Source organism: Styela clava, chromosome 8, assembly GCF_964204865.1.
Source record: "Styela clava chromosome 8, kaStyClav1.hap1.2, whole genome shotgun sequence".
NCBI classification, from domain to species: domain Eukaryota; kingdom Metazoa; phylum Chordata; class Ascidiacea; order Stolidobranchia; family Styelidae; genus Styela; species Styela clava.
Genome location: NC_135257.1, coordinates 11,644,351 through 11,656,664, shown reverse-complemented (window position 1 = coordinate 11,656,664; position 12,314 = coordinate 11,644,351). Strand labels below are relative to the sequence as shown.

General features: G+C 34.3%; 1 protein-coding gene across 1 annotated transcript; it reads right to left on the bottom strand.

Annotated features, from left to right (window-relative positions):
* Positions 1–561: 561 nt before the first annotated feature.
* LOC120346779 (nose resistant to fluoxetine protein 6-like) lies at positions 562–11,560 on the bottom strand. Its single transcript, XM_039416600.2, has 14 exons — positions 11,218–11,560; positions 10,328–10,470; positions 8,843–9,009; positions 8,366–8,493; positions 8,089–8,253; positions 7,629–7,678; positions 7,018–7,157; positions 6,376–6,550; positions 5,735–5,814; positions 4,816–4,938; positions 4,086–4,278; positions 3,286–3,484; positions 2,280–2,438; positions 562–1,903 (listed from the first exon to the last, which is right to left on the bottom strand). Exons 1-14 carry the CDS (start codon positions 11,555–11,557, stop codon positions 1,617–1,619), a joined length of 2,349 nt encoding a protein of 782 aa, XP_039272534.2. The 5' UTR covers positions 11,558–11,560; the 3' UTR covers positions 562–1,616.
* Between the last annotated feature and the right edge of the window lie 754 nt (positions 11,561–12,314).

Genomic DNA, 12,314 nt, shown 5'->3' with positions numbered 1-12,314 from the left:
TTTTGTCTGTTTACTTTTTGTATTGTTTATGTCAGAGAACCAAAATAAATGATTGATTGATTGATAGAAAGTAATCAACTCCATTTGTCGGATTGATATTTTTCCAAATGGTGAACATGTCTGTACGTGTTTAAAAGGTTTATTGTATATTTTCGAACGAAAAGTAGCGGATAATTGTTTTAAATTTTGGTCGGCACGCGGAAGAATTTTGTCGTTAAATTTAGCCAATTTTGCACGCGAGCCGAAAAAGGTTGCCCACCCCTGTACTATACGACAGTGGTTCTCAAACTTCCAAAGACTCTCAACACTTGCTCTCTGCTTGTCTGTAAGAATACATACTTATGTTAATAACGCATTTTCATCCGCATTTAAATCAATGTGGTCATCGCGAACAGTGCAAGGCGGAGGTATTTGCTAGTGGCCCCAAAGTTGGCCGAAGGTCCATTTTGACAAACCCTGCTATACGAGCACCGACGTAGCGCTTGTTTCTGACAACCACGACCTCTATCTTTCATCAGGCCAAATTTTGATAAGGGCTTGTATTTTCTATCAACGGCCACATTGAGCTAAATTTATAAGCCTGTTCACAAATATAGAAAATTAATCACTGTAGTCACGGCTTTCGCAGACAGGAAGCAAATATTATTAAGTTTCTGAACATCAAATCAACTGGTGAAAGTCTCTGTTCTCTATGTAATCGTTATATATATATACACTTTTATTCGTTTTATTGAAAGATTATACAAAAATTGTTCTTCAGTATTATTTGTATAAATATATATGAAGCATTTTCAAAAACAAACTTTAGGAGCAACTCAATTTTATACGTCTCATAAAACTTATTTAAAAGAGTTGTATACAATTGTATACAAAGTAGCAGCAATTTAGTGATTCATGAAACAATCTTGATAATTAATGATCTTAATTTTCTTGGTCCCTGCTGCAAGTCATTAAAGTACTTTCTACCAAAGTTGATCTTATGAGTATACCATATTCTATTCCCAAAAACGATTGAAAAATTGATCGAGACTTTGTCAATAAATTGTTGTATGATTAACTTAATATGATTAAATTCCTGTATTATCTAGTTCCTGTATATTAAATAATATACTATCAGTATTTGAATTTTCTTCATAGGTGAAACCCATCCCGTGGACAGAATTTTTTAGGACCGGTTAAAATTACAATCCATATATTGCTAAATTCAAATTTTCATATCGTCACGTTACAGAGAGATTACCAAAACCTGTTAATTTTTTTTTGTCAGATATCGATTTTAAGATAAATATTTCCGGGCCTATGAAATTTTTAGATTCTAAACTTTCTCACTTAGCATGATTTAATTAGTCAAGATGTACTGGATCAAATGATTAAAATTCTTAAAGACTAGGAAGCTATATAAAACTACAGTGCACCTATTGCTTAATTGTGTCTTGTTATAAACATCATATGAAATACCCAGACATGGATCAAATGCTATTACAATCGACAATCAATGTATATCTTCTGTCTATTTGCTTTGATTTATCAACTGGGAATTGATTGTTATCTGCGATGTGATTATGGATTTGAGTTAAAAATTATATTACTGAGAAAACTGCACATAAACATATGTTTCACAATTTGTCAATTACAGTTGCGTCTTCTAGCACAATGGCATTTTCTATTCCTTGTTTCTCGGAACGTAGAGATGACGATGCGAATCCATTTACAGAGACATTATCAACATGGCGATTCATTTGTCCAACAACCACGGCATCGCCATTCATTTCTGTCTTACATTTTTCAGATGTAATTTCAGGTCTTTTTTTACTCGGAAAAATAATTTTTTGAATTCCACCCACTGGTGCTTCTATGATCAAGTGCAGGAGATAGGCAAAACCGTACGATAACAGTAACGTAGCTAAATAAAAATTGGTTTACGATTAGTTTAGAGCAAGAGCCAATGAACGTACAATATTTCTTGGTTATCGTACGAAGAAAAATTTGCATTCGTCGTCCATAGCATATATGAACAGTTGACAAAATCACAACAAGTTGACTATAAAATCAGACCGTTATGTAATCAATTGAAATGAATGTTGTAGATTCATTTTTTTATGATCGACGGATTTTTGACAAGAGCCTCGTGAAAGATGGTCAAAGCTGGTAAAACTTAAAATCAATTAAACGAAATAGCATTCCATGGTAAGTAATACATTCAAAACATTGTTAAAATATGTCTCGACATTCAATTCCATTTTGACAATTTTGACAAAAATGAGGGAACAAATACAAACCCAGAAAATAGTAGATCATGATGTTGAGTGCAAAATGTAACTCAAACTCTCTGGAAGCGTACATATACGTAAGTACAATTGGATGAATAAGATATGCACAAAATGTCAAACGGCTCAACGGAATAAAAAACTTCCAACTAAGAAATGAGTTTATAGGCCCTGAAAAAAGAATGGATGAATTGAATAAAACCAATGCTCGGCAATCAATGTATTAGGGTTTCTTAAATGATTATGAACAATGTTCCCTCTAATTTTTTGTAGTATGTGTGCGCAGAAATTTTGGTGTGTGCGCACTTTTTTGGAAATGACTAATATTTGTGCAAAAACCAATGAAGAAATTCTGGCGTTCTAACCGGGTAATGGGTGGCCAACAACAAACTTTCTCAACTTGCCAACCGAGAACATTGTTACATTACATCGAAATAGGTCTATGCGCATTAAATCTATGCTTGTGCGCAGCCTCTGAAAGCTGTGTGCGCGCGCACACTGTAGAGGGAACACTGGTTATGAATTATATAGCGAAACATATCCACAAAACTAGTGCAATAAAAAGAGGACCATTGTAAATTGAAATGGTGGATCAAAAAATCTTTTTTGAATACGAAGTAGACCTACGGATCGTTTTTCAAAATCGTCGTTGATGTTTTCTGCTAGTGTTGTGGCGAAAAAAGTCGTTTTTCTCTTTAACCATTGCATCAATCGATTTCAAATTTTCAGTAAATGAAGATGAAATAAGCTTTTTTATTTAATTCACAGGAAGGCTTTTTATGCAATATGGAAACACATTTGTTTGATTTCTGGTTTTCGTCTCTATATATCTGAGAATTACTCTCCTTTTTTAAGTTTTCTGCTGACGTCGGTCAATATATTTTTAGGAATCACTTAAAAAATTATAGTACTCTACTATTCTCTACATACCATTCTTTGTATATTAATTCGTTTGCAACTTAATTTTGAAATCAATGGCTATTCTGGCTTAATGTTTTTTGCAAAATATTGTACTTACCGCCATATCCTGACACACATGCAATTGTTAACCACGAAAGCCCGAATGCCCAAATTGGTCTGCACACGGCGTTATAAAATGAGGCCAAGTTCTGAGATGGATAATCTCCAATATCTGAGTACATAACAGTTCCTGTCCATCCATAAATTACTGCGAGCTCTATCGCGGCTACTGCCAACCACATAAGAGTTACAAACCACTAAAAGAAGTGAGTAAATTTTAAAATGATCTTAACTTCAAGAAGAGCCATGTGCTGTACTTTTAAAGATAAAGTGAAACTCTTCCTGCAAAAAACTCTGTTTCCTTCGGTCAATGTTTTATGTATGTGTTTTTCTAGAACATAACTATTGAACTGAAACATGATATTACACTGTACTAACTACGTATAAAATTACAATTGTTCCGTGATGAATCTGATTTGGACATAAATCCCTTATAGAGTGATAGCATTTGCCTGCTCATGTCTTCGCATGTATTTTTCATACACTCCTCTCCAAGTTGTTACATTTTCATTTGTTATCATAATTTTACATAAAACAATTTATTGAGAACTCCTTTGCGTTATTACTTAAGGAAAGATTGGCTGCTGGCATTAGGAAGAATTAGGGTTCTTATGCTGTTACATTGATATTGCGAGTAGACAGTAGAACAATCTGTCTCTATTCTCGGTTCAGTTTGCAAGAGAAGCATACAGAAATGCTTGTTGGTATTGTTTGGTATGGCCGGTCTTCAATTTAAAAATGAAATTTGAATAATATCGTTAAATTCATAATAGTAGTTTTTAACTTGAAGGAGCCTACCTTTTGCATTCTTATTTTTCCTTTTGTTACAAATAAAATATATCCAGTTGCCATCCCAATCATGTAAACTCCGATTCGGCACCAGGGTTTAGTGTAAATATCGCTGAAGTAATCATTACCACCACCTTCAGGTGCTGGATCTGATCTAGTTGAATTGAATGTAGGAGAAAGAGATGCGGCCTGTGATATTAACCTGCAATGTAAACCTCAAATTTGATAAAAAAAAAAATACCGGATCAAAAGTGTTTTAAATATTCCAATTGTTTATCATCATTTGGAAACTCGTTTGCAAAAAAGTTCATTACTACTTTAATAAAATGATTTGAAGGATTTAAACCGAGTAGGGGTCCTCATCAAATAGAAATTTGTTTCAAGTAGGCTATGATAAACTGAATTCGAGTATACGTCCAAACAAAACATACGCCACACGTATTTATAGATACGTTTAAAGACGTGCTCCTATAGCTAAAGTGTGAAATGCCTTCGAAAAATAACGAATCGGCAAATAGCATCATGATAGTTTGCAAGAGTTGTTTACCAAATCAATTCGTTCGTTGAGACTAAAGTATGTTTAAACTCAAATACTCGTATGATATTCGTGATAAGTTATGTAAACACTGTGTAAATGGTATAATATTTATTTCTGTTCCCAATCAATTCAGTGTCAGAAGGAGTTATCTAATGCAAAGAATCCCGCAAATTTCTATAATGAGGATATAACAAAAATAACCTCATTAAAAATCCATAAACTAAAGAGTTTGGATATACTCCGAAATGTGTTGACAAACTTCCTACGATTGCGCTACTGGCTAACACAACGCCTCCCATAAGCCCAAGTCCGACTTTAGGATAACTGAAAAACAATAAAAATAAATAATTGAATGAAACATGATGGTTAATTTTGAAAATGTTTTTTTTTTAAATTTGCATCACGAGATAAAACAAAATTCGCTTATTCATATGATAGAAATAAACACTGTAACATGAACAAAATTTTGAGGTATCGATATAAAGCAATGTTGTCCGATAATTGTGATGAATATTTCGAGTAGGGCTAGTGTCAGTTTCAGATTGTTTTCGTGATTTGAAATCAGCATATTACTTAATCCTGAAACCTGGTTTTGCAACCCGAGCACAACTCGATCGTTTTCAGGGGGGACCATGAGCAAAGACGATTTGCCATAAACTACATTCATTTAAAGTGAATCGACTGCGATTTTTTCAATTCTCTGGCTGCAATTTATTTAATCCTTCACTTTCATTTGTTTGTTCTTATTATTAAACGTGGAGTATTACTATTAGTATTATTATTAAACGTGGAGTATTACATGACGGATGGACATAACTGACGTGTAAAAGCAAAATTTGGTATTTTTGCAAAAGAGCAGGTGTTGAGAGTGTTTGACGGGGAGGTACTGATCGTGAAAGTCTGAGATCCACTGTCCTAAATCGTTGTTTCGTAGTACAAATAACAGCCCATTGTTAAAGATCATTAAAGTTATTGTAATCATTTAATGTTTGCTCTCTATAATTTATCTTGAACAGTTTGCGTAATACAAGACCAGGGCTGCGAGATATTATTTCAAAAACATACTATTCATATATGTATGGGTCGTACGTTAGGACAAATAAATTTTCAAAGAACTCACCTATAGAGTAAAATAAGAAATAGAGGCGACAGTAGATAAAACTGCATATCATTTGCAAGATACCAAGCCCAAGGAATGCACTAAAAATAGACACGAATTTTGAATCTTCAAATTATCACAGACAAGACACTATATAATTTTTGCAGGTATTTCACTCTTTACCAAGAGCGAAAAGTCGAAAATATATTTAAAAAACTCTCATTTTAAGTAAATGTTTAACATTACATTACACATTTCTTGCTAAACATCATTGTCAATTATTTCATTTGAAAAAATATTTTAATCAGTTTTCTGAAACACGATACGACACTCCCCGTACTGACCTTCCGATCACAATCGTATACGAACTCAATCGTACAATATATTGAACCCATTTTTTGAATCGGGAAAGTTTACTTAATTCATAACATAGTCATAGATGATGGGTATCATTAGATCCGTAAACTTAGTTGCGTGCAAATGTGCAACCAAATATATATGTTTCATTGATTTCGATACTGACGATATATACAGTTGTTGATCATAGAGTATGAAAATAATTTTACTAGACAACCCCCGAATTATAACGTTATCATCTGGTAATAGTTCCATTGCTTATTCTTTAAATTGTATTCGTGTTTCGAATTTTATTTTTGTAATACCGAAAATGCAAAATCTTCCGGATAAAAGTTGTTGATGTAAAGAATATTTGTCCACCAGTATTTCCTGCATATATCTATTTGTGGTTCAACAGCAACAGGTTCCAAGGGCCCTTCCACGATCATAGGTGCGATAGAAACCATAACAAGTATTGTCAGTGCCAATGTTGGTGTGAGCCTAAAAATATATGAAACATCATACAAATCAAGAGATAAAATTAGTCAATTACAAAGTCACGCGAGGTGACCCACACATAACGTGCCTTCGAATACGGCCTTTTCAAATTGGCTTAAATTTATGATAACATAACTGGAGTCAATTTGTGAGCAAAAAAATGTAATTAAATGGTGACAACGAGCAAAAATTTTTCAGTTGTTCAATCGACTTCACCTTCAATTGTCACAACACTAGATAATAAAGTTTTCGACCTATACATTCGCCACTAATGTCTTACATTAGTTATTCTGCTGGGCGATCGACTATATTCACTCGTTGGCAGTAACAGTAGCCCTGTTTCAAAGATAGTTTGATTGGAATAATTTATTAAAATAATTTGTCAACATGACTCACGCTCAAGATACGCTTAAGATAACGTATATATCTTAAAATTTGTTTTTTAGACTACATCATTTACTATTTTATACCTCAAATATCGACTTAAGTACATCAACGGTACGTTTAGTTTTCCACCACGTTTTGTCATTTCTCGCAAACCAAGATAAGCCACCAATAAACCACTTAGAAAAAAGAAAGAATCAACTGCTAAAACGCCATTGACGATGACCTGAAATATATACATCGATAATCACAATATCATTGAATATCAATCGTTAGAAAACAGTATAAAATTGATAAAACTGGTAGGTGAACGCCAGGGTTGCCAAACCTAAACTGTATAGCATCCTATCGTTAGTTCAACATGCTCAGACGAAAGTAAATGATCTCAACAAAGATGAGAAATAACATTTACTTATAGAATGAACATAGATGACCTTGGAGTGTACAGTTTAGTTGAGGGGGGGGGGGGGGATTTCGACATACCATTCAATGTAACGCCATGTTAAATTGAAAAATAAGTCTTAAGCTGAAATTTTAAATGAAAACATTTAGTGTGTTTGTCACCGAAACGGCTATTCGTATTTGTCGGGACGGAGATATTCAAGTTTCCTCGCAAGTAGTTTTAATACGCCTGTTGTATTATTATTAAAAAAATTGTGCCTATCCAGTCAAAAACATGAGAAGCAGTGAAATTTACCTGAAAAGATCCGTAGTCAAGCGAAAAGTCTGCGAAATCCACAGTGTTATCTAATAATATAAGTAATTGTAGGAGTATTTTATGATTTGTTATGCTATTCGTCCTGAAGACTTGTAGCCCTTTCTTTCATGTTGGCTGCCTCGACACTGCACTGGGATGCTATTTGTAGTATCACAGTCAAGTCAAAATCGGGGGGGCGTGGCGACAAATGAACATTTATGCACATGGCCATCAAATTTTTGAATGATCAGTCGAGATGGAAACAAATAAAACACAGGAATTAAGTGTACGACTGCCTGAACGGAGGTTTGTGTAATGACTTCATACTGAAACTCTATCATGTCACTATATCTTTATAGTTGATACTATAAAATGCGTTGTGGTATAACAATTCATCTTTGTAAGCGATAAAATAAATTCACACTTATTAAGCATTGAATAATCCATAGTAAACTGTTACCGGTCAGTCCAAGAGACAGGGAAAATGTATGACCCAATATCACCCAAGTCATGCTGAAAAAACGTAAACCATTGAGCACATGTATGTTCCCATCTTTCTGAGTAACATCGATTAGAGTATTTGTGTTTTTGATGGCTGAGAACGACATCGAGAGCGAGGACAACACTGAAATTTATATATAATAGAATATTATGATAGCTGAATAAGGGAATGAAACTATTGAATTTACAACCGGCGTATTGTCTGTATATATCATAAAAAATACATATTTTTAAACCTGATAATTGTCTTGAATTCTCTCCTTCGTTTTCACCAGTTTCACGTCTTGTGTGTCTTTGAATTATAAAATATACCTCGTATATTGTACCGAACAATACAAAAGCTCCGAGCAATGAAAATATAACGCTGGGAAAGCAAAAGAATTAGGTAGACTATTGCTCGAAAAATCGTTTTCAAATTTCTAGCAGATAAAATATCGTATCTTTATCTTTTTGCAGTTCGTTGCTATTCTACCGACATAAACAGTTTGGTTTGTAATTCTAGCATAATGACGTGGTTGGACAGGAAGAAACTAGAAAAGCATACTAAATAATATATGGGGAAATTATGGTTATTATGACAACGATTATGTAATAAAAGGATTTAAATAAATGCATTTCAAATTCATTCCAATTTTGAACTTCAAGATCGCAAATTAGAGAATGGATTATATTATATGTATATTTATCTTGAACGTATACAATTTGCTACTCACATGGTTGTAATGTTAAGTGCATCAAAAACGACAGGTTTCGGACAGCGTGTAGTAATGTGAATTGTTGTCATGTTTGGATCGACCAGAGTTTGCAATAAAACATCGATTTCTTTTTCAGTACAAATATCAGGGAAGCAAACACCAAGTTGTAATCCGATTGTAGTATTCTGTAATGTTGGCGTATTATGGGAAGAATTTTAGCACAGTTTATCATTACATAGTTGTTTAAATGGTAATGAATCAGGTAACACGATATACGATTCCATTGCACAATTGGCATTTAATTATATCGCTTACGATGTTTCTTTTGGTTTGGGGTCGTGGGTGGATTATAAGTAATAGTAATTGACAGATCTCTTAATCGAAACTCACGTTTATTATCCCCCCCCCCCCCCCCCCCCCCCCCCCCCCCCACCCCAGTGAGGCATGGGATAATTATATTGCGAATATGTTTGCTCATTTTTCATTGTTTTCGAAATTGACGCCTCGTACACTTTTATTACTGATTCGTGATGATCAGTATGTATTCATCACGCAATGGGTTATGACTAACATCAAGTATATATGCTTATAGATTTTGTACGTGATAAATACATCCACTCAAATACAGTTAAAGCGTCTGACTTTAAATTACAGCATTGGCTGAAACTTTAGTTGAGGAAGTGGTTTTATGAACTTTGGTTCGTGAAGGTTAGTAGTATTGAGTTCTATCATGAACACAGCCACGGATTTTGAAGTCAACAGAGCAAATGTGTCAAAAACCAAACGTTTCAAAATAACCGAATCAAACTGAAATATATTGGAAATAAACAGATAGCAAATTCACATAGCCTAATTAATTTGTAAGTGAACCTTATGAAAAGCATGGTTTTCACCCATCACTAAGTATGCATTTTTCATAAAGCAACCCTTGCATTGTCCATCATCATTTTTCCCAATATCATTATACATATTATTAATACTGTTTTCAGTATGCTAACGGCTGTGAAACTTTTACGCTACCACTCCCTTGATATATAACTTTGACCTCACTACCGTTACCACACACAACCTTCGCGTTTTTGTTGTCGCTCTCTTGCCAAAATTGCCAAGGGATGCAACAACACCCAACTGTAATATGACTAAACATTAAGAACTTACATTTAGGCCACGGAAACAAACACTTGCAATTTTCCTGACACACCAATCAATTTGAAATTAGGGTCAGGTCATTATATCATTCTGGTTCTCTATCATCTCCGTAGAACTATATATCACAGCAGTCAGTAGTCTGTGTATGGATATTCGGTCTATATTCGGTGTTGGTAGTTAGCACAAAAGGCGTGGAATATTAGATGAAAATATACCATAGGGTGACTCAAAGCATATTTAAAGTTCTATCTGTCTAAACTTGCATTCTGCTATAACCTTTATAATTAAATGTTAGTATTGCAACTGCAATGAAAATTATGAATAAATCAATAAAATATCATCATTCTATCTTACCGGCCCAACTGCAAAAATGGCGGTGCACATTTTCGTTGTAATATCTTTTCCATTTGTTGCACCAAAACATTCGTAATAATTTCCCAGCCAATAAAAATTTCCTCTCAGTAGACCACTCTCTTCTCTGCCACTGGAATCATCAACTTAAAAAATCATGGTTCATTTATCAATTGTACAGAACACTAATTTTTGTAATCTAGTTACTAGTTCATGAATTCACTCCTACTTTTATCGGCTCAATATGTACAATTTCTGCGATAATTGGACACGAAATGGACCTATAGATCGTTTTTGTAATATGTTGTTGTTGATAGATTTTTCTGTTGTTATTTCTTTCTCGTCAATTACCGGACCAATTGCTTTGAATTTTTAAGTGCATGGTTAATGATTGTTATTGTCGCTAGAAAGCTATTACTTACATTTATTTTAATAAAATTATGCGAGCTCTATGGGATTCATTTGGTAATGTGTGATGACGTCATCAGAATTAAAAATCGCGCACCTTGTAGCGGTTCCGCGTTCGCGATCGTTGCGATATGGTGGTCAGTCAAAGTCGGGTATACTAAGGTGATGTAAAAGACAACGGACTCACTAAATCCATTTATTTTCTGTTACTGACGTGATTGTGGCGTAGCAGTAATTTGATGACGTAGTCAGGTGGGGTCAGAAATGACATATGCGAGATATGTTATGCCACGTCTACTAGGAGTACTTGTGGTACTAAATTACACTAGGCCCATATGGGTACGGAGGTCTTTTATAGTTTCAGATTCGTCTAGGATGAAGTTTGGTGAAGTTGTGGGTAAAATATTTCGTATCGGTCTTCGTGTTCATACATTTGAGCATTGCTGCCTGTTTTTCCTTTGATAAGAACTATATTCATAACTTACTTTGTCTTGCATATGGAATTCCTGCAATGGTGGCAAGGACTGTTTTTAAAACTAGTCCGTAGCAGGTTGGTTCGTCACCTTCCGCTCTTGTTGCGAAAATCTCAGATAAGATCTCAGGATTGGCAATGCTATTTAGAAATGTACGTGTTGCTTCCACGGAATCTTCATAAAAATTATGCTCGCGTGCATGGAGTAGATTACCCATCGCTTCCTGGGGTAAATAACTAGGATACGGGTGCTTGTAAATGTTAGATCGAAATTCAGATCTCACATCTGCATCTGTTGGGGTTAAAATTGCCATCTTCATGGTAATAACGCAGACGAATACGAAGTATTTCATGTTGCCTATTTAATTAAAAAATCTGAGAATACATAATCACGTTTTATTTTTCAATAAATGTAACTACCAGAGTCATCTGCACGTAATAAGATATCAATGTCTTTTTGAGCAAACTCCCAAATTTGACTGGCGAATGTGTTATGGCATTTTATATCATGTCGCTATATTTGATGAAAAAGAATGATTTCCAGATTTCTGTTGGCACGAAAATTAAATTGTTCAATATGAGAAATCTTTTGACTTATAAAGTTTATATGGTTATGAGAATTTCCATAGTTTACATAAAGCAAACTGTTGATACTTCAACAGCATTGTCCACTAGCTACGGCAAAGTAAATAGGGAAGCATAGAACTGAATATATATATAAATATGCTACATTTTATACGACTTATTATAGGGCTTATTCGCTCCTTTCCCTGTGAACAAAACTTTCATGCGCAAGTTGTCATTAGGCTATAGCGTAAGCGAAAGAGCAACAGCAAAATCGGCTCGTGTCCTCTTCGTATACTTCGGAATGGTATCACTTTCTCATTTACAACGCTTCGTGGAGGCCCTGGTTTAACAAATTGCTAAAATTTTACACTTCTGTTAACTCAGAATATATCAATAATCACATTATCTATAAGTACTGTTCTTTAAATTTACGCGCAAAAACAATGCTCCGTAATGTAATGATTGTTCACTGTTTTAGTCAAATACCAGACTGCCGTTGTGCAATCGACATGTGATTGAAAATAAACAATGAAACAACTTTTC